The sequence below is a fragment of the Pleurodeles waltl genome, chromosome 5, assembly GCF_031143425.1.
Source record: "Pleurodeles waltl isolate 20211129_DDA chromosome 5, aPleWal1.hap1.20221129, whole genome shotgun sequence".
Classification (NCBI taxonomy): Eukaryota; Metazoa; Chordata; class Amphibia; order Caudata; family Salamandridae; genus Pleurodeles; species Pleurodeles waltl.
The window spans coordinates 872,698,492-872,721,673 of NC_090444.1; the positions used below are offsets into that span (position 1 = coordinate 872,698,492).

Below are 23,182 nucleotides of genomic sequence, written 5' to 3' on the forward strand. Positions count from 1 at the left end.
GCCCTGATAGCAGTGTGCAAAATCTCAGGCAACAAAGAGCTAGCGACTGAGTTTAAGCTCACACAAAAGCACCTCAAGCAAGCTATATGGGCCAAAAAGACCAGACACATTGATCAGTTCTAGATGGCACTCTTGTATGATAATAAGAAGAGCAACTCAAAGAAATTTTGCTCTTTGATAAAGTGGCAGATAAATGGCCCTGGCAGAGCAGGTTGTGCTAACATCTCCGGAGTGTCATCTTTCCTGTCCATACAATTCATGTCCGGTGAATCTGGAGAAAGCTCTGTCTGCCTGGCTACCCAGCAAGGGAGTAACTGTGGCCTCACAAATTCCAAGGAAGCTCCCAACACTGTGAGTTATCAAGGCTCTGCAGGTGTTAGTCTACCTACCAATGACCTGTCCTCCGAGATGTGCAAGCTGAAACTGGTTGTGGCGAAGGCCAGATCAGACGGCCTACCCCATGCCCTATTTAGGCAGGATACCCTCTTCTTGTCCAGTAGACTTGCACCTGTAATTGGTTACTGTCTAAGGAGTTCACTAATACGTACTCTTGGCGCAGTGCCATCATTCAACTTATCTTTAAAGGTGGATCTAAGTCTGACACCAGCAGTTATAGGCTGACAGCCCTTCTGGACAAGGAAGCAAATTCCTTTGCAAGCTTGCTCCTCCAGGATCTACAATTGGTGGAGTCAAGGGGACTCATTCCAAAGAATCAAACAGGGTTAAGAAGTCTGGTACCTTGACAAACCTGTTAGCAATATCCTTACTCTCAAGAAGGGCCATACCATCTCAGACCCTGCTGCACTGTTGTTTTGTGGACTTTAATGCAGCATGTGACCTTGTCCCAAGAGGGACCCTGTGGCTAAAGTTAAGGAACCGGGGTGTCTCACTGAATTTCCTTGACATAATTTTACAACTAGATAGCAACACATGGATCAGTGTCTAATTGGGCGATGGAACCTACATTTCTAGGAAAATTACCATCTTCTGGGGGAGTCAAGCAAGAATGTGTGCTGATTCCATTGCTTTTTATTTTATAGATCTCTGATCCATCCAGTGCACTTGACAATACAAACAGTTATCCCCCCAAGATCGAAGGCGAACACATTAGGAACTTGCTGTATGCTGATGACCTAGCTCTGCTTACTCACACGAAAGTCAGCCTGAAGCGTTTATTAAATGTATTGCACTCTTATGCCAGCAATAACCACCTGGAAGTTAACTTAAAGAAAACCAAGATTTTAATACTGGGCAGGAGAATCAACAAGGCTGGCTTCTGGCACCTCAATGGTACTAAAATCTAAATGGAACAGACATATAAATTCATTGGTGTTACAATCCATGCAATGTGCTATTATGCCAGGCACATGGAGGCTGTGTAGGCCATGGCCCTGATCCTCCTGTTATCCTTTTCAAAATTGATGTGGGGGGTGAGCCTCCACCATCTCCTGAAGGTAATGAGGGCAAAAATCATTCCATCCCTGGTCTATGGCAGTGAAACCCTGCTGGGGAAGGATGGTAAGCTCTTAAACAAGTTGATCACCAAGATTTATGAGGCAGCTCTTTGTTTGCCAAGACCCTCATCAGCTGCTCAAATCCGACTGGAATCTGGCCTTCGTGACCAACTACTGGCTAGGGCAAGTGCCTTTTTAATTTTCTGCAACAAACTCCGGCTTGCTAGGAGAGGAAGTATGGAGGCCCTACTGTGGGACAAAATTCAACCAGGTGGAGCCAGACAAACATATTCCTTGCAGCTTGAGGACTGTTGCCACCTTCTGAAGGCTGGGGAGCTTTAGGCTTTATACACAAGTCAAAATGTCTTAAAGCTAAGCAACCAAAAGTGAGTGTGCCTTCTCTCATATCCAGCTGACATGGATACCTTGGTGAAGAGAAGGCATGCTTGGGCTGTCATCAACTCTTATCACCTGAGGTATGTTAGACCCTATCTGGCCTGTACAGACTCAAAATAAATACAATTAAAGTTTATGGCTCTCAGGCTTGGTGAACTGCAATTTTTTAAACATCTAGGTAGGTGGCACGGTCTTCGGAATCCACAATGTGCAGGGATTTTGGCATGTATAATAAATCATTTCAGCACATCGTTTGTAGCTGTCCGGCCTTCCTACAAGAGAGTTCTGTTAAGACTGGAATGGAATATATTAGGCACGTGTATATGCCAGCAGGCAATTATTAATACCCTGAACCCTGATAATACGATTCTGAACCTCCTGTTGGTCACGTTTGTGGCACTGGCAGCCAATAAGTTAAGCTTGGATGTAACATTGTGAGGTGTGACTCCAGTTATTAGTTCTCACACTCCACTGGACTGCCCACAAGTTTCACAGCTCATCAAGGCAGTTCCTTTTAGTCAACCGTCTCAGGTTTAAGGACTAAGCACCCTTTCCACTTCCACTACTAGGTACAGTTGAGCTTGCCCATGAACTCTTTGACTCTTGTTGTGTGAAATGCGCAGAGAATTCAGTGTATGCTTTTCTGCTATTTTATATATTGCACCCTGCATACACCTTGTTTTCCTAGTCATTGGAGCAGCCATATCTTTCAGCAGTACTGAGTAACATGTAAAGCCTTAAAAGACCTTTGACTTGTACTTTAACACTGGTTTATTGATTAATGATTGTGCTGATTGAAAATGAAGGTAAAAACCTCTGAATGCCATCTGGCTGGGAAATTTTAAATTGCTTATGTTTTTATTGATTGAATGGTTTTAAGTAAACAAACAATACATTTTTAGCAATAGAAACAGTTTTGGACAACGAAAGAGGGGATAAGAACCCGACTGAACAAATAAGCAATGATGCTACACTGTAGAGAGCAAGTCTGAGCTAATTAAACCGTCTTAAGAACTTTCAAGCTGCACAATGGTAAACTGAGGAACAGAAGGCAAGTAGTAGAATTATGAAAGTGTATGAAGAAAACGTTTATACACAATACATTGTATGCATAACATTGTTTAAAATCTATAACAATATGTTAAACAATACTATGTAACTGGATATAATATTTAGAGAACACAATGCATGATTATCATTTTCATGACCTCTATGTATCTGATAAATGGACGTTTGTCCCAGTGAAGCAATACTTTAGTTGCCTAGGAGTCAATCGAAATAAGAATTAGCTGTGAAACTGTATTAGAGCTGCATAAATCAATAGGACCAGCTTATCAGAAATTCTGCTTCCAGCTCATAAGGTGATATTTCCATAAAGATGAAAACAACTTTGAGATAGTCCATCAAGTTGATATCAAAACCACAAATATGTTAAACCATGTTTTATAAAGAAAGGCTTAATAATTTCATCATGGATAGTTGGAAGAAACTGTGTTATGAGTTATACATAAAAGAGAACTTTCAATTTAAAAACGAATGAAGGGGTTTTCAACAGAAACATAAATGTAAACGGAGTGGTGAAAATATGAGACTGGAAAGAGGGTTTTTTTCACTAAAAATGAAGCCAATCTATGTGTTAATCATAGCGACAAAGTGGTTGGTTAAGAACAGTAAATAATTGAAAATGATTCAGACATATCTGAGAACAGTAGTGGCAGCTGGCTTATGTTTGCGGGGGGTGGTGGGGACACAATAATAATAATAAGAAGAAATAAAAAATGTAAAAAAGGCACTTAATTTCAGGTGTCTTCCTCGCTGCATCCTCCTGCCTCTGAAAGCTCCAACACATGGGACCAGGAAATGCCACTAAGAAATACTGATGCTGCTTTCATGCTAGTAATCAGCATGAAAGCAGCATCAGGATTGTTGGGAGCAGGCTCTCTCAGCGCCCACAAGAGCACTGGAGGCCTGTGCTTTCTCAAACCCAGCTGTCAAGACAGCTGGGTTAGAGATGTTTAAGGTGCACATGTCTGGCTGGCTGTCGCAAGGCGGCTGTCCAAAGGGACATGTACACTTTAAGCAAGTGCACAGCTCTGTGTTGCCACTTGCCAGCAATTTCCCTACCCGTCCTGGCACTTGGCTCAGGAGGGGGCGCTGAAAAATAAAATTGTAATAAACAAAGTTTATCACAATTTTATTTTTCCGTTATGTGGGCATTTCTTTGGCAGGATGACACTCCTGCGCTCACATGGAGGGTCCGCTACTGGAAAACAGTGCCGGGAGGGTAAAGGTGAACTGAAAGCCAAATTGTGCCTGTGGGCTTTCCATGAAATGCTAACGGTCAGATTACATGGTTTTGGTAGTCTTCGTGTGTCACCCGATTCTTGGTCTGGTTCATAAAACCACATTTGAAATGTCAGAAACATATACTCTTAGGTCAATGCTTTGATTTGGAGTAGCTTACTAACATTGTAGGAATTTTCAAAGAAAGTATGATTAATGCTCTGTTTATAAAACTGTCTCAGATTTTCAGAAGTACTCTCACGTCAGTGTAACATACATATTTACACTTTTGAAACTAACATAAAAATGCATTTGCACTTTAGAATTGTGTTTTATCTCATGGAAACTGTTATTCCCATGGACAACAACTCTCCCCTTATGCTTGATAACAAAATAAGCATTTTAAGCAGAAATTACCTACAACTGTTTGAATACCCAGAAACCTGAGAACACGTTGGGTTTTGGTAACATTTACAGGTGAATCCATCTTGAAAAGCCCTACAATCTTGCCTAAGAGCAGATAAATTCATTATTCTGGTGGAATGTCATCATAAATAACTCACATTTGCAATAGTAACCTTCCTCTTTGATGATTAGGTGGATCAAAAGAGAGTTTCACCCTGGCAAACATAATTACTTGGACACTTAATTTCCATTTATGCATGCAAACAGCCAGGGACATCTTATGGATTTTGGGGGCCCTGGGACAAACGTATTTTGAGGGCCTCTTTTCAGAACAGCTTTGATTTTATGATCCAAATTCAGCTCTTTCATGCCCTTTTTGGCCAGGTCAGTAACAGTGCACAGGCACACTGATCCATATCCTAAATGAGCTTACATGTAATAATTAGGGACAGTGACGTGATTTTAATATTATCACACAGCAGCAGCTCAGTAATATTACTACAAATAATTTTTGTGACACCATCCCCTTGCTCATAGGTGAAGCCCTGTTTTGATCTAAAAGAAATATTTTTTTATGGATGTTGTCTGAAACAAACACAACATTTCTCTGCTAAATTTCTCTAGCAGACTCTCATACATTACCCTCATCAAACATATATTAAAATAAAACAGTATTTTAGAACAATCTGTTTAAGTATTATTGAAAGAAATCAGGACAGGACTCTTATTATGTTGCATACTAGGTTCCATGCATCATGAGTTCTGGAAGGGGGAGGCAGCGGAGATTCGATCGGTGGCGGTTGGTGGCGTCGGAGTGGGAGCCAGATGCCAGGTTGTGTTTTCCAGAGAATAAACTTAATTACTCAAGTTTATATGTTTCGCTGACCCTCTATTCACAACATTTTGTTGACGAGCTTGAAGGGAAAACACAACCTGGCATCTGGCTCCCACTCCGACTCCGACTCCACCAACCGCCACTGATCGAATCTCCGCCGCCTCTCCCTTCCGGAACCTAGTATGCAACATAACACATCCTCTCCTGTTCATCAACAAATTACAAATAAGAAAGATAATCCGCAACAAAATAGCAACCAAAGATAAAGAAAGAATATAAGAAAACAAAGATCAAAAATATGAAGATTAAAATGATAACAACAAAATTGCACTTATAAACATGTCATGATTAGCAAAAGCTTGTACAATAAAATATGATTTTCTATTCTCTTACAATAAAGCTATCTGTAACATAAATCATCTAATAAAATCTTCCAAGTTAGAAGGTGGTTTCCCAATCCTCTTCTGGAGAGCAGGCACATCCACACTCTCATCAGAACCATCCCCACACTCAACACCATCAACACAATCATCCAAAGACATCCGTCCTTTCTCACTGACAACCTTGTCATCATTCATAAACATCGTTCCTGAACAGCCTTCATCAAATAAATTATCAATTATTCCACTCTTTTGATATAAAGCTACATTTCTGAAATTCCACCTCTCACCATTCTCCAAAATCACAAAATGTGTACCAACCTGTTGAACCCGGAAAGGACCACTGAACTTGGTTAAGCCTCCTTGTATCCTGCCCGACTTTGACAAACCAGTGTCATGTCAAAGAAACCATTTCAAACATGGTATGGGATTTCCGTACCACGCCACACAGTGTTACTCAGAGTATCCCTTTTGTGGACATGAGGGGGCGTTTACCTGGCACCAAATTAGTGCCAGACTGGTTAAAAAAAATCTTGTGTGATGAGACAGCTATCAATGATTCGTTTAAGTTTCCCAAGAAAGGTGAGATACGAACTAGTGTATGAGTAAAAGTGGGAGATTGGATCAAAGTGAAGTGAAGTCGGGCAGGATACAAGGAGGCTTAACCAAGTTCAGCGGTCCTTTCCAGGTGGAATATCGATTTTAGCCGCAAGGCCGGCGGCGTGTCGTTTTTGCAGCCGCAAAGCAGGTGCTGCTTCGCAAGTTTCCACGTAAGGCGGTCTTTGCGTGGATTTTTGTCCTTTTCCACCAGCTGCACCTTTCAAGGCCCCAGAGACAGGTGAGGGCACCACTTGGCAGGCAGGACTCTCAGCAGAAAGCCCAAGTGCTGGCAGACAGAAGTCTGTGCTGTCCCTGAGACGTCAACAACAGGAGGCAAGCTCAGTTTCAAGCCCTTGGAGATTCTTCACCAGTGGGAAGTCACACAAAAATCAGTCTTTGTCCTCTCTCAGGGAGAAGCAGCTACTGCAGGCCAACGCAGAAAAGCACAGTGACAGGCAAAGGGGCAGTACTCCTCCTTCAGCTTCTTCAGCTCTTATCCTTGGCAGAGGTTCCTCTTGGTTCCACAAGTAATCTGATTTTCAGGGGTTTTGGGTGCTCTTCTTATACCCTTTTCTGCCTTTGACGTAGGACTACTTCAAAGAGAAGTCTGTTGTTTTCAAGATCCTGCCTTGCCCAGGCCAGGCCCCAGACATGCACCAGGGGGTTGGAGACTGCATTGACCACTCCTCCTGTCCCCTCAACCCAAATGGCCCATCAGGATATGCAGGCTACACCCCAGCTCCCTTTGTGTCACTGTCTAGAGGAGAGGTGCAAACAGCCCAACTGTCAAACTGACCCAGACAGGGAATCCACAAACAAGCAGAGCCACAGAATGGTTTAAGCAAGAAAATGCCTAGTTTCTAAAATTGGCATTTTCAAACACACAATCTAAAAAACAACTTCACTAAAAGATGTATTTTTAAATTGTGAGTTCAGAGACCCTGAACTCCACATGTCTATCTGCTCCCAAAGGGAATCTGTGCTTTAATAATATTTAAAGGCAGCCCCCATGTTAACCTATGAGAGATAGGCCTTGCAACAGTGAAAAACGAATTTGGCAGTATTTCACTGTCATGACATGTAAAACACATAGGTACATATCCCACCTTTAACATACACTGCACTCTGCCCATAGGGCTACCTAGGTCCTACGTTGGGGGTGCCGTACATGTATAAAAAGGGAAGGTTTAGGTATGGCAAGTGGTAGGCTTGCCAAGTCGAATTGGCAGTTTAAAACTGCACTCACAGACACTGCAGTGGCAGGTCTGAGCCATGTTTACAGGGCTACTAAGGTGGGTGGCACAGCCAGTGCTACAGGCACACTAGTAGCATTTGATTTACAGGTCCTGGGGACTTCTAGTGCACTTTGCTAGGGACTTACTAGTAAATTAAATATGCCAGTCATGGCTAAGCCAATGTACACATATAATTTATACAGGAAACACTTACACTTTAGCACTGGTCAGCAGTGGTAAAGTGTCCAGAGCAAAACAACAAACAGCAAAAACACAGTCGAGCACACAGAAACAACCTGGGAAATATAGGCACAAGGTTAGGGGAGACCATGCCAATGATGCCAAGTCTAACAGCAAGCAATCGCCATTAGGCCATTGTAGGAAGTTGGCTCTGTATGTGCTATTTCAAAGTAAGGAATAGCATGCACAGAGTCCAAGGGTTCCCCTTAGAGGTAAAATAGTGGTAAAAATAGATAATACTAATGCTCTATTTTGTGGTAGTGTGGTCGAGCAGTAGGCTTATCCAAGGAGTAGTGTTAAGCATTTGTTGTACATACACATAGACAATAAATGAGGTACACACACTCAGAGACAAATCCAGCCAATAGGTTTTTATATAGAAAAATATCTTTTCTTAGTTTATTTTAGGAACCACAGGTTCAAATTCTACATGTAATATCTCATTCGAAAGGTATTGCAGGTAAGTACTTTAGGAACTTCAAATCATCAAAATTGCATGTATACTTTTCAAGTTATTCGCAAATAGCTGTTTTAAAAGTGGACACTTAGTGCAATTTTCACAGTTCCTAGGGGAGGTAAGTATTTGTTAGGTTAACCAGGTAAGTAAGACACTTACAGGGCTTAGTTCTTGGTCCAAGGTAGCCCACCGTTGGGGGTTCAGAGCAACCCCAAAGTCACCACACCAGCAGCTCAGGGCCGGTCAGGTGCAGAGTTCAAAGTGGTGCCCAAAACACATAGGCTAGAATGGAGAGAAGGGGGTGCCCCGGTTCCGGTCTGCTTGCAGGTAAGTACCCGCGTTTTCGGAGGGCAGACCAGGGGGGTTTTGTAGGGCACCGGGGGGGACACAAGTCCACACAGAAATTTCACCCTCAGCAGCGCGGGGGCGGCCGGGTGCAGTGTAGGAACAGGCGTCGGGTTCGCAATGTTAGTCTATGAGAGACCTCGGGATCTCTTCAGCGCTGCAGGCAGGCAAGGGGGGGATTCCTCGGGGAAACCTCCACTTGGGCAAGGGAGAGGGACTCCTGGGGGTCACTTCTCCAGTGAAAGTCCGGTCCTTCAGGTCCTGGGGGCTGCGGGTGCAGGGTCTCTCCCAGGCGTCGGGACTTTAGGTTCAAAGAGTCGCGGTCAGGGGAAGCCTCGGGATTCCCTCTGCAGGCGGCGCTGTGGGGGCTCAGGGGGGACAGGTTTTGGTACTCACAGTATCAGAGTAGTCCTGGGGTCCCTCCTGAGGTGTTGGATCGCCACCAGCCGAGTCGGGGTCGCCGGGTGCAGTGTTGCAAGTCTCACGCTTCTTGCGGGGAGCTTGCAGGGTTCTTTAAAGCTGCTGGAAACAAAGTTGCAGCTTTTCTTGGAGCAGGTCCGCTGTCCTCGGGAGTTTCTTGTCTTTTCGAAGCAGGGGCAGTCCTCAGAGGATGTCGAGGTCGCTGGTCCCTTTGGAAGGCGTCGCTGGAGCAGGATCTTTGGAAGGCAGGAGACAGGCCGGTGAGTTTCTGGAGCCAAGGCAGTTGTCGTCTTCGGGTCTTCCGCTGCAGGGGTTTTCAGCTAGGCAGTCCTTCTTCTTGTAGTTGCAGGAATCTAATTTTCTAGGGTTCAGGGTAGCCCTTAAATACTAAATTTAAGGGCGTGTTTAGGTCTGGGGGGTTAGTAGCCAATGGCTACTAGCCCTGAGGGTGGGTACACCCTCTTTGTGCCTCCTCCCAAGGGGAGGGGGTCACAGTCCTAACCCTATTGGGGGAATCCTCCATCTGCAAGATGGAGGATTTCTAAAAGTTAGAGTCACCTCAGCTCAGGACACCTTAGGGGCTGTCCTGACTGGCCAGTGACTCCTCCTTGTTATTCTCATTATTTTCTCCGGCCTTGCCGCCAAAAGTGGGGGCCGGGCCGGAGGGGGCGGGCAACTCCACTAGCTGGAGTGTCCTGCTGGGTTGGCACAAAGGAGGTGAGCCTTTGAGGCTCACCGCCAGGTGTGACAATTCCTGCCTGGGAGAGGTGTTAGCATCTCCACCCAGTGCAGGCTTTGTTACTGGCCTCAGAGTGACAAAGGCACTCTCCCCATGGGGCCAGCAACATGTCTCGGTTTGTGGCAGGCTGCTAAAACTAGTCAGCCTACACAGATAGTCGGTTAGGTTTCAGGGGGCACCTCTAAGGTGCCCTCTGTGGTGTGTTTTACAATAAAATGTACACTGGCATCAGTGTGCATTTATTGTGCTGAGAAGTTTGATACCAAACTTCCCAGTTTTCAGTGTAGCCATTATGGTGCTGTGGAGTTCGTGTTTGACAAACTCCCAGACCATATACTCTTATGGCTACCCTGCACTTACAATGTCTAAGGTTTTGTTTAGACACTGTAGGGGCACAGTGCTCATGCACTGGTACCCTCACCTATGGTATAGTGCACCCTGCCTTAGGGCTGTAAGGCCTGCTAGAGGGGTGTCTTACCTATACTGCATAGGCAGTGAGAGGCTGGCATGGCACCCTGAGGGGAGTGCCATGTCGACTTACTCATTTTGTTCTCACTAGCACACACAGGCTTGTAAGCAGTGTGTCTGTGCTGAGTGAGGGGTCTCTAGGGTGGCATAAGACATGCTGCAGCCCTTAGAGACCTTCCTTGGTATCAGGGCCCTTGGTACTAGAAGTACCAGTTACAAGGGACTTATCTGAATGCCAGGGTGTGCCAATTGTGGATACAATGGTACATTTTAGGTGAAGGAACACTGGTGCTGGGGCCTGGTTAGCAGGGTCCCAGCACACTTCTCAGTCAAGTCAGCATCAGTATCAGGCAAAAAGTGGGGGGTAACTGCAACAGGGAGCCATTTCTTTACACAAGCCCCCCCCAGCCTACAGGCCAGGAGACTCAGCCCAAGCTGGGAGAGTCTTCCTAGTCTGTCAGGCGAGGAAGAGTAGGAGAAATAGGCTGGTTAGTTGCAGGGCCTACTCTGCCTTACATCCTTCTGTTCAGGTCATTCCCTTTGGGGAACTGACCCACTTCCACAGTGATAGGACCTAGTCTGAATTGCCTCTTGTCTGCCTCTTCAATGTCTCCACCCATTCTTTTTATTTTGGGTTTAGAGGTATCTACCTCTGCTAATCTTATCTTGGCCAGGGTTACCCCTAGCTTACCCATAGAGGTTACCCAGAGCTGGAGTAACCCCACCATGACCAATAGGGTCAGGGGGCCTAACTTGCTATTTGGCATGGGGTCAGACCACCATGCTAAGGATAGTGCAGCCATAAAGGCTAACACCCAGCAGAGGCCACTGACAGCTGTCAGTGCCCAGAACCACACCTTTAGCTCTTCACCTAAAAGGGAAGGGGCTAAGTTACAGGCTTCTTTGGGTTCAGGTTGCCGGTCTGCTGTATTGGAGTGGGGGGTTACCACATCTTGTAGTAAACACCCTTCTTCCACTCTTTCTTCTGTTAGCTGAGGAGCCACCCACTCAGGTTTAACAGTTGCCTGACTAGCCAGGACTTCTTGTGGGTCAGGTTGGACTTTATCAGGGCCATTTTTGGAGTTCTCCCCTACTGGAGCAGAATCTCCTTGGCTTGATGTAACCTTGGCTAAAGGTTGTCCACCCCTCCTACTCTGTTTTCTTTTCTTCTTTTTCTGGGGCCTGCTTGCATTTACTGCAGAGGCAGGACTTCCAGAATCCTTGGGAGAGGACTGGCACTGGACCAGTTCCTCTCTTGGGCTCTGACTAACCTCTGGGTAGTCATTTCCAAGGAGACAATCAAGGGGGAGGTCTGTACTGACTACTACCCTTCTCCAGCTAAGAGTGCCACCCACTTCTATGGGCACTAAAGCCACAGGCCTCTTAGTGACCCTGTCTAGGCTAACTCTTACCCTGGCAGTCTCACCTGGGATGTACTGGTTTGAGAGCACCAGCCTGTCATGCACAATAGTGTGACTGGCACAAGTGTCTCTCAGGGCAGTGGTTGGGATTCCATTCACCAGTAGGTGGTGGAAGTGTCTACTTCCCTCTGGAATCTCCAACTCACCTGTTGGGCCCTGTTTCCAGTTGAAGGCTATGAAGACCTCCTCATCTGAGGAGTCATCTCCCATGGCTACACTGGTTACCCCTGGAATTTTGTTCTGGGGTTTGTTTTTGGGACAAGAAGTGTCCTTGGTGTGGTGCCCAGACTGTTTACAGTTGTGGCACCATGCCTTAGTGGCATCCCAGTTCTTACCCTGGTACCCACCTTTGTTTTGGGTTGTGTCTTGGGGCCCACCCACCTGTTCTGGTTTTTGGGGGCCTACAGAGGACTCTTTTTCTTTGTTTCTAGTGTCACCCACTTTCTCCTGGGGAGTTTTTGTAACCCCTTTCTTTTGGTCACCCCCAGTGGAAGTTTTGGTTACCCTAGTCTTGACCCAGTGGTCTGCCTTCTTTCCCAATTCTTGGGGAGAAATTGGACCTAGGTCTACCAGATACTGATGCAACTTTTCATTGAAGCAGTTACTTAGAATGTGTTCTTTCATAAACAAATTATAAAGCCCAACATAGTCACACACTTCGTTTCCAGTTAACCAACCATCTAGTGTTTTTACTGAGTAGTCTACAAAATCAACCCAGGTCTGGCTCGAGGATTTTTGAGCCCCCCTGAATCTAATTCTATACTCCTCAGTGGAGAATCCAAAGCCCTCAATCAGGGTACCCTTCATGAGGTCATAAGATTCTGCATCTTTTCCAGAGAGTGTGAGGAGTCTATCCCTACACTTTCCAGTGAACATTTCCCAAAGGAGAGCACCCCAGTGAGATCTGTTTACTTTTCTGGTTACACAAGCCCTCTCAAAAGCTGTAAACCATTTGGTGATGTCATCACCATCTTCATATTTTGTTACAATCCCTTTGGGGATTTTTAGGATGTCAGGAGAATCTCTGACCCTATTTAAGTTGCTGCCACCATCGATGGGACCTAGGCCCATCTCTTTTCTTTCCCTTTCTATGGCTAGGAGCTGCTTTTCCAAAGCCAATCTTTTGACCATCCTGGCTAACAGGGGGTCATCTTCACTGGAGTTATCCTCAGTGATTTCAGAGGTGTTGGTCTCTCCTGTGAGGGAACCAGCATCTCTGACTATTATTTTTGGAGTCAGGGTTTGAGGGACCCTGTTCTCCCTAGATAGGACTGGTAGGGGGGAATTTTCCTCCAAGTCACTATCCTCTTCCTCTGAGTTGCCACCCTCAGAGGGGTTGGCCTTTTCAAACTCTGCCAAAAGCTCCTGGAGCTGTATTTTGGTAGGTTTGGGGCCCATTGTTATTTTCTTTATTTTACAGAGTGACCTTAGCTCCCTCATCTTAAGATGGAGGTAAGGTGTGGTGTCGAGTTCCACCACAGTCACATCTGTGCTAGACATTTTGCTTCTAAAAGTTGGAATACTTTTTAAGAATCTACAACTAGTTCTAGGTTCTAATTCAAACTTTTACAAACTTTTAAACTCTAAAAGAAATGCTAAACAGGATCTAACACAAGGCCCTAGCAGGTCTTTTAAGAATTTAGAAAACTTTTCAAATTGCAAAAATCAATTTCTAATGACAATTTTGGAATTTGTCGTGTGATCAGGTATTGGCTGAGTAGTCCAGCAAATGCAAAGTCTTGTACCCCACCGCTGATCCACCAATGTAGGAAGTTGGCTCTGTATGTGCTATTTCAAAGTAAGGAATAGCATGCACAGAGTCCAAGGGTTCCCCTTAGAGGTAAAATAGTGGTAAAAATAGATAATACTAATGCTCTATTTTGTGGTAGTGTGGTCGAGCAGTAGGCTTATCCAAGGAGTAGTGTTAAGCATTTGTTGTACATACACATAGACAATAAATGAGGTACACACACTCAGAGACAAATCCAGCCAATAGGTTTTTATATAGAAAAATATCTTTTCTTAGTTTATTTTAGGAACCACAGGTTCAAATTCTACATGTAATATCTCATTCGAAAGGTATTGCAGGTAAGTACTTTAGGAACTTCAAATCATCAAAATTGCATGTATACTTTTCAAGTTATTCGCAAATAGCTGTTTTAAAAGTGGACACTTAGTGCAATTTTCACAGTTCCTAGGGGAGGTAAGTATTTGTTAGGTTAACCAGGTAAGTAAGACACTTACAGGGCTTAGTTCTTGGTCCAAGGTAGCCCACCGTTGGGGGTTCAGAGCAACCCCAAAGTCACCACACCAGCAGCTCAGGGCCGGTCAGGTGCAGAGTTCAAAGTGGTGCCCAAAACACATAGGCTAGAATGGAGAGAAGGGGGTGCCCCGGTTCCGGTCTGCTTGCAGGTAAGTACCCGCGTTTTCGGAGGGCAGACCAGGGGGGTTTTGTAGGGCACCGGGGGGGACACAAGTCCACACAGAAATTTCACCCTCAGCAGCGCGGGGGCGGCCGGGTGCAGTGTAGGAACAGGCGTCGGGTTCGCAATGTTAGTCTATGAGAGACCTCGGGATCTCTTCAGCGCTGCAGGCAGGCAAGGGGGGGATTCCTCGGGGAAACCTCCACTTGGGCAAGGGAGAGGGACTCCTGGGGGTCACTTCTCCAGTGAAAGTCCGGTCCTTCAGGTCCTGGGGGCTGCGGGTGCAGGGTCTCTCCCAGGCGTCGGGACTTTAGGTTCAAAGAGTCGCGGTCAGGGGAAGCCTCGGGATTCCCTCTGCAGGCGGCGCTGTGGGGGCTCAGGGGGGACAGGTTTTGGTACTCACAGTATCAGAGTAGTCCTGGGGTCCCTCCTGAGGTGTTGGATCGCCACCAGCCGAGTCGGGGTCGCCGGGTGCAGTGTTGCAAGTCTCACGCTTCTTGCGGGGAGCTTGCAGGGTTCTTTAAAGCTGCTGGAAACAAAGTTGCAGCTTTTCTTGGAGCAGGTCCGCTGTCCTCGGGAGTTTCTTGTCTTTTCGAAGCAGGGGCAGTCCTCAGAGGATGTCGAGGTCGCTGGTCCCTTTGGAAGGCGTCGCTGGAGCAGGATCTTTGGAAGGCAGGAGACAGGCCGGTGAGTTTCTGGAGCCAAGGCAGTTGTCGTCTTCGGGTCTTCCGCTGCAGGGGTTTTCAGCTAGGCAGTCCTTCTTCTTGTAGTTGCAGGAATCTAATTTTCTAGGGTTCAGGGTAGCCCTTAAATACTAAATTTAAGGGCGTGTTTAGGTCTGGGGGGTTAGTAGCCAATGGCTACTAGCCCTGAGGGTGGGTACACCCTCTTTGTGCCTCCTCCCAAGGGGAGGGGGTCACAGTCCTAACCCTATTGGGGGAATCCTCCATCTGCAAGATGGAGGATTTCTAAAAGTTAGAGTCACCTCAGCTCAGGACACCTTAGGGGCTGTCCTGACTGGCCAGTGACTCCTCCTTGTTATTCTCATTATTTTCTCCGGCCTTGCCGCCAAAAGTGGGGGCCGGGCCGGAGGGGGCGGGCAACTCCACTAGCTGGAGTGTCCTGCTGGGTTGGCACAAAGGAGGTGAGCCTTTGAGGCTCACCGCCAGGTGTGACAATTCCTGCCTGGGAGAGGTGTTAGCATCTCCACCCAGTGCAGGCTTTGTTACTGGCCTCAGAGTGACAAAGGCACTCTCCCCATGGGGCCAGCAACATGTCTCGGTTTGTGGCAGGCTGCTAAAACTAGTCAGCCTACACAGATAGTCGGTTAGGTTTCAGGGGGCACCTCTAAGGTGCCCTCTGTGGTGTGTTTTACAATAAAATGTACACTGGCATCAGTGTGCATTTATTGTGCTGAGAAGTTTGATACCAAACTTCCCAGTTTTCAGTGTAGCCATTATGGTGCTGTGGAGTTCGTGTTTGACAAACTCCCAGACCATATACTCTTATGGCTACCCTGCACTTACAATGTCTAAGGTTTTGTTTAGACACTGTAGGGGCACAGTGCTCATGCACTGGTACCCTCACCTATGGTATAGTGCACCCTGCCTTAGGGCTGTAAGGCCTGCTAGAGGGGTGTCTTACCTATACTGCATAGGCAGTGAGAGGCTGGCATGGCACCCTGAGGGGAGTGCCATGTCGACTTACTCATTTTGTTCTCACTAGCACACACAGGCTTGTAAGCAGTGTGTCTGTGCTGAGTGAGGGGTCTCTAGGGTGGCATAAGACATGCTGCAGCCCTTAGAGACCTTCCTTGGTATCAGGGCCCTTGGTACTAGAAGTACCAGTTACAAGGGACTTATCTGAATGCCAGGGTGTGCCAATTGTGGATACAATGGTACATTTTAGGTGAAGGAACACTGGTGCTGGGGCCTGGTTAGCAGGGTCCCAGCACACTTCTCAGTCAAGTCAGCATCAGTATCAGGCAAAAAGTGGGGGGTAACTGCAACAGGGAGCCATTTCTTTACAGCCATGTACTAAACACTCGGGCCCATAAGATTAGTGGCTTGTGTTTTCTCAAGTGGCAAGCAGAGGAAAGCCTTAGGTGCATTACAGTATGCACAACAAATTGCAGGCAGATCAGTCACAGCACACATAGCATTACAAGTCTTATACGGACCACCATGCAAGGACGGATCTCATCACTGCTCATAAGGGCTTCCTTCTCTCTTCTGCTCTCTTTACAGGAGCTCCCTGCCAAATCAGTTATCCATAGCCATGGGACCATCATTGGGCACATCAGTAAACAGGTCTTTCCCCAAAGCAGAATAGTCTAATTAGACACTCCACTCACCAGTCTCAAGGCCATCTGCCTCCTCTGTCCAGAGACCTCAAATAATTGCTATACAGTGCACTGCAGCCCCACCCAAGGCTGCAGGACCACAATGATTATTCCAACATGCTCTGACAACAACACCTGCCTCCCCAGTCCTGTTTTGAGGGCATGGGGTTTCACCCTGGCATACCTTGCATACTGTGTGACTGGCAATGCAGACCTAACCTGCCTCACCTGCATTGGAAGCCGTCTTCATACCAGTGGCAGCCACCTTGCCTCACTAATCCCAAAGTCAGACGAGGCTGATTTGCGGGTTTCTCTCACTGCTGCCTGAAAGCCAAAGATGGTTCCAGCGGCACCCAAGATGTAGAATCACCTCATGTGCCTACAGTCTGAAATCTAGGGTCACCTCATCTAGGCACAGGCCTCAAAGGGACCTCTGGCACTTGGAGCTCAGCGAGAGATACATGGGTCCTTATCATAGCCACATCCTTTCACACAGCCATCTAAAGCAGAACTTGACAAAAACCATGTGTACTGCAGTATATCAACTTATTATGCAACCAAGCACTCTCAAATTTTATACCAAAATCAGGTCACCCTGACATCTTGTCATTAACTAGGAAGAATCATCATTCAACAGAAACACTCATGTCATTATCACATTACAAGCTAACTTTGTCAGAGAGCTCAGCTACTAAGTTCATCCAAGAAGCCAAAACGGAGAAATTAAAGGGGACAACAGGACTACTCTTTATCCTCAATACAGACTGTACAGTTGCAGTCTACAGCCCTCATATTTGCTTCAAGGCAATCTTTGCAGTGCTAAAACTGCAGAAACAGTCCAGTTCTTTTGACATATTCTACATAAATATGTACTTGACAGATTTGAAGATGATCTTTCATTTCTATATTTTGATGTGCAATTGCTTTGTTAATTTTCTGAAAAAGCACATTGATGTTTATGTTTTCATTAGCTGAGATGTTGCAATGATTATTGGAGTTGAGGTACGTTAGTAAGTATATTTGGCCATTCATAAATGTTTAATCCAGTGAGTATCTGTCTTGTGTTTTTGAAATATTTTTATAAATGGGCATCTATAATTGTGTGAGACAATGAGACTCAAATATTCTGTCATTTTGGCATTAAATTGTCAATAGAAGAATGAAACATACTAACCTCTACATTCATATTTGAGGTCAGAAAAGAAAACCATCTCTTGGGAGAAAACAAAAAGACCCAGCCGTCCGCCAGCATAAGTCTTGTCATACAGAGGACCAGAATCAGCCATGATTTGCTTCCCTTCAAAAACGACCACCCTACAAAGTAAAAACAAAAAGAGAAAATATGTCTGTCTGATTTACTATATGGTTGACCTGGAGCATCTTTTCGATAAGGTACATGTAACCCTGGGAAGCTGAAAGACAAAATGATAACCAATAGTTTTACTGCATGTGTTATTTCATTTTTCTTTGATGCAGGCCTGATGATCACACGGATATACATTTAAACAGTTGTTATTAAAGCCTTTCTTTTCACAGTGTACAGGGGAGCTTCATGCATACCCACTTCTTCATCACACAAATTTTAATAAGCTTGCTATTTTGTTCTGTGAAGAAGATATTGTGATCTGATGGGTGCACTCAGTAGTCTATTTATCACAATGCACTCATAAGTAACAGAATAGCATATCAACACTCGTACATTCATTGAAATCATAGATAATTTGCCTATAATTAAAGATTTGTATGCTTAAAATAGTCCACACAACTGGAATTTTCATGACCACAAGCTCCATATGATTAGATATTTCTTAATGTTTTGGAATAATAGGAATATAGGACCCCAAAATATAGTTAAACAAAGGTAAACAGATATCAAGTCTTACGATTTTCAACAGAGCTGCAGTTCCAGAATAAATAAAACGTGAGTTGCCAGTTGTGTTCACAAGTCTCAAAACTAGATAGAACACCAATGGGTTAGATTCACAATATCTTCCCATACCGCTCAAGCCCAGATAGAGAACAAAGTGTCTGGCTCAGCATGCAAGTGTAGGCTTGGCAGAACCCAGGGCACCAACAAAAAATGAAAAATGATGGCAAAAAGTTAGGGGGCCTCTGCAATCAGCCCAGTTTTCTCACAGTGCGTAAGCGTCTCAGTTGGTGTGTGAGTGGGAGAAAGAGATTGAAAAAGAGAGAGAGAGTGAGAGAGAGAGAGAGAAAGAGTGAAAGGGAGAGAGAATTTTTAGCCTTTGATATATGATATACTTAAAATGAGACATTTCTGTTCAATTTAGAAAGAAAAATTTATTTGTTATTTAAAAAAAAAAATCACCCTTTATTTCACCTTTAATCATTTGTAGTTAAAAAAACAAAAAGAGGGAAACAAGTCTAGCAGGACTCGAACCCTCAGTGCTCACTGTGAATTCTGTGACCTTCACACAGAGCTTTTGTTTTTCTTTTTCTTTTTTGTTCCTTGTTTTTTTAGCCGTTTATGGGCTATCTGGGACAATAGGGGAGCCTTCAAGGGCTTCCTCGCATTCCCTGCATGTTTTTTTTATTTTGTCAAATTTTTATTACACAAAATACAGTGTACTGGCTATCTTATACAAAATACAGTTTACTGGCTATCTTGAAATGCGGGGTAAGTGCCAGTGCCATTGCTTCAGCAAGCAAGGAGCTGCTTTTAAGAGCAGCTTCGTGATTGCTGAAGTAAACCTTTCGTCTCTGTTCCCTGCATGCAAAGCTGCAGCCAAGCCAGAGCAAACAGCTATGTCCCGGCGGTCGGCACCCTATGACATAGCAGGAGCTAGCCCTGGGGGTAGGAATGCCCCAGGGCCATCAGTGGCTCCACAAGAAGATAGCCTTGGGGAGGTGATGGTCCCTGGGCTTTTTGCCCCAGGGAGGTGGTGGTCCCTGGGGCTGTGGGGGGCCGATTCACCCCCCACACTTTAAAATAGTAATGCCCCCGGGATCTGAACCACCCGGGGGCCCATTAAAAAAAAAAAGCAGGAGCCCGTGCTTGTTTTTTTTTGGTCATAAATTTGTGAATATCATGAATCCGTGGCAAAACTATTTTTAAAAAAATGCTTTTTTGCTCTTTGGGGTCCATCTGGGACTCCACCACCCGAGCTAAGGGGTAAGGGTGCCCGTAGCCTGGCCCTTGTCTTTTTTTTTTGTTTTAACTTTTTTACTGAGACTCGCCTTAAGCAGAGTCCCAAGTTGGCTGCTAACACTTCCTAGTTTGAAGTGTTGGCAGCAAATCAGAGCTGTGCATTTCCCTGAACAAGCTCGTCTTTTTACATCAATACTTAGGCCCATATTTATACTTTTTTAGCGCCGCATTTGCGCCGCTTTTTGACGGAAAAACAGTGCAATCTTGGAAAATACAATTGGATTGTGCAAGTTTGCGTCGTTTTTGCGTCAAAAAGCGGCGCAAATGCGGCGCTAAAAAAGTATAAATATGGGCCTTAGTGGCCAGAGATATACAAATTTGAATTTCCCTAAATTCCTCCAAAACTACTGAATGGATTTATACTAAAGCATAATCTGCATACCGACAACTAGCTTTCTGCCAACTTTTTTGCAATGCCGTCCCGTGGTTCGGGCTGTAGACATGTCTAAAGGTCCTATGGGAATTAATATTAAAAATTTAATGTTTTTTTATCTCCCTTTTTCTCAGTTCCCGTATGACGGATCACCCCCAAACTTTCTGTGAACAACAAGAGTCACCATAAGACTTTTTTTTGGAGAATTTCAAAGATATAGGCAAGTCAAAAACACTTTTCTATGGAAATATGGTCCTATCTGTAACTACCTACTGGCGACCGCCACTAGGTAATGTAATATATATATATCTCCAGGACACCAATGACTTTTTGAGCAATGTCGACAACATTCCATGGTGCGGCACAGCTGTTATATCATGGTCACATAGGATGCACTTCCCTGAATACCTCAATCAAACATGAATATGGTTTAGAAGCCTGCCATTATTTCCTGAGAGCTCAGTCACTGAACTATGTTCAACACATCAAGATGATAATAATCATCCTAAGATTTTGTCTAGCTCATAATGTCTTTCTATTTGACAATAAGATCTACCTCTTTGTTCACCCCCAGTTACGCAAACCTATTTATATGAGTTGGTGTGAGATGGAGGTGGCATGGTCTAATGCACATGCCTGCTATATGGAGAAGGGTGTCATTTGGATGCGTTTTATAGATGATCTGTTTGTGATCTGGGATGGAGAAGAAACTCTATTGCAGGATTACACTGATCAATTTAATTGCAATGCATTTAGTATCAAACTCACAGCCAGTATCAGTAACACCAATATTGATTTCTGGATGTTCATTTAGTGGTTGAATCGGTCACCTTCAGTATCTTCCAAAAAGAGATGGCATGTAATTCTATTCTACTTGGGAATAGGGGGCATCACACATCAATAAAATGGAGTATCCCATACAGACAACTCCTAAGGCCCAGAGGATCTGCTCAACTGAGAGTCTGTTTGAATGTGAGGCAGAGGCCATGATGGAATGGTTTCAAGAAAGAGGTTGCCCACAAAAGACCTTAAAGGAAGCCTTTCTATACTTTGTGGAAAATAATCGAGAACATCAGGCAATAAGATCTATCCCCACACGCAACTGGCATGTTTTGAAGCATGGCAAACACATTTAAACAATAGTAGGTCAACGTCTCCACATTACTTTTTACAAGGCCAGATTGTTGGGTGATAGCTTTACAAAAAGTATGTTCATCAACAATTGAAAAACACCCTGCCTAGGCAACAAAAATCTGGGTTTTTAGAAATGTGAGCCCTGCAAGGCTTACAGATACGGTGTCGGCAAACAAACGTATAAAAAAATGGAGGGTAGATCATGTTCCATAAAAGACAGAATAAGACAGAATTTGTTGTATATGTTCTGGGGTGTAAGTGCTAGAAGAGTTATGTTGGAAGCACTACCCATAAAGTTAAGACTCATATATTTCAGCATCTCACAGCAATCAAGAACCAAGATAGAACCTATCCCATGGGTAAACATTTTTGAGAGGTATATCATTGGAACCTTAGAAGCAAAAGATTTTATGGGCTCAAACACATTAAGCCTCATCCACTTGGAGGTGATCAGGAATTCGAGCTGTGTAGACATGAATCCAAAATGATCATCATATTGGAAACTGAAAAGCCATGGGGAAACATTCTTGATGCAGAGTTACATGTTCATATATGACTGCAAAGATGTGTTGAGAATGCCAATGTTGATGTTTGATGAAATATTGGTTATTTGATTGTAGGGCTATTGTGATATACAATAATGTGTTGTTTGAAGCTGATGAAACGTGATTGGGAGAGGATATACGCTTGAAACATGAAAGGTAATTACTGCCCTCAGGGGTCCCTAAATAGGGATATGATGAAAGCATTGATCATGTACAATATTTAAGCAGCCAAAAGCATGAGTCCAGTTTTTACCTGTTCTATATTGTTCTTGATTTTGATTAGTTTTGGTTTATATGTTGCACTTAACTTGTGTGCCCCTTAAATGTATTTGTGTGGATGTTTCATTTTTCTCTTGGCTATCACCAGTTGTTATCTCTTGGAAGTTTTTGAAGCTGATCTGAAGTGCGAGTGAACAGGACTATACACACAGACACTTTACTTGAATTACGCGGGTATAGCTTTTCAAATTCAGATATTGTTGTAATATCAATATGCCATTTTAGACCCACTTATGCCAACCAAAGCTCTGGCATAATTGTGTTGTGATGTTTTTTCAAAGTTCATATGTTTCAGACTGGGATATCAGCTATCTACATTTAATAGACAATTGAATGCTGAGTCTCCATAGGTTGATGCGTGTTCCATTTGACTGGTGACTTATAAGACCTTATTGAAGACATGCTTCCATATATTCTGTTTTTTATGTGCTGCCATTGATAATAATCATTGCATTCATGCACTAAGACACTTTAGTTCATGTATTCTGCCATGAATGTGACTCCGGATAGATTGCAATAGATATGGTTAGATGCCATGCATCTTGTCACTTCAATTATTTAGCTACTGATGCTGGGAGATCAGTTATTCAGATGTAATAGATGACTGAATGTTGAGCTTTAGTAGGTTGATACATGTGACTGGTGATTGATACATTTTCATTCAAGTCATGCTGCCATATATTCTAGTCTGGCTTTGCGGCTATTGATTATGATCATTGCACCAACACACTAAGACACTATTTTATGTATGCTGCCATGATTTTGACTCTGGAAAGGTTGAAAGAGATATGATTAGATGCTATGCACTTTAGTTACTTAGATGCTGCGTTAGATTTATTTTTTGCTAAGTGTGAAATTGGGTTGATTAAAGGTGAAATAAAGTTTGCCCCATCTGTTCCATCATGTATTATTATCTATTTATTTTACTGATTTTTTTGTGCATTTATGGGTTACACTTTGATACAGGGTAATTTGATCTGTTTGTTGCACATCAACATTTTATATTTGATTCTGCTATAAAAGTGACCTCTCTGCACAATAATACTTCTGGTGAAAAATAAGCCTCTATTCTAAAAATGCTGCCATTAATTTTCTTGAGGAAATGCAGCGATAGATGGGTAATATGGCATGGGTGCACTAAGATACTTTATTCAGTATTTTTTCCATGCAGCTTGAACCTGACTCCGGATATGCTGTCATAGATATGAGTGGATGTTATGCACCTTGTCACTTTCAGTAT

At 44.2% G+C, this 23,182-nt stretch overlaps 1 protein-coding gene across 2 annotated transcripts in view; it reads right to left on the bottom strand.

Moving 5' to 3' along the window:
- THBS2 (thrombospondin 2) overlaps positions 1–23,182 on the bottom strand; it is a 542,122-nt gene that overhangs the window by 85,296 nt on the left and 433,644 nt on the right. For both annotated transcript variants that reach the window (XM_069234978.1, XM_069234977.1), the window contains exon 21: positions 17,617–17,756. In XM_069234978.1, coding sequence (XP_069091079.1) covers positions 17,617–17,756 — 140 coding nt within the window. The remainder of the gene's footprint in view (positions 1–17,616; positions 17,757–23,182) is intronic.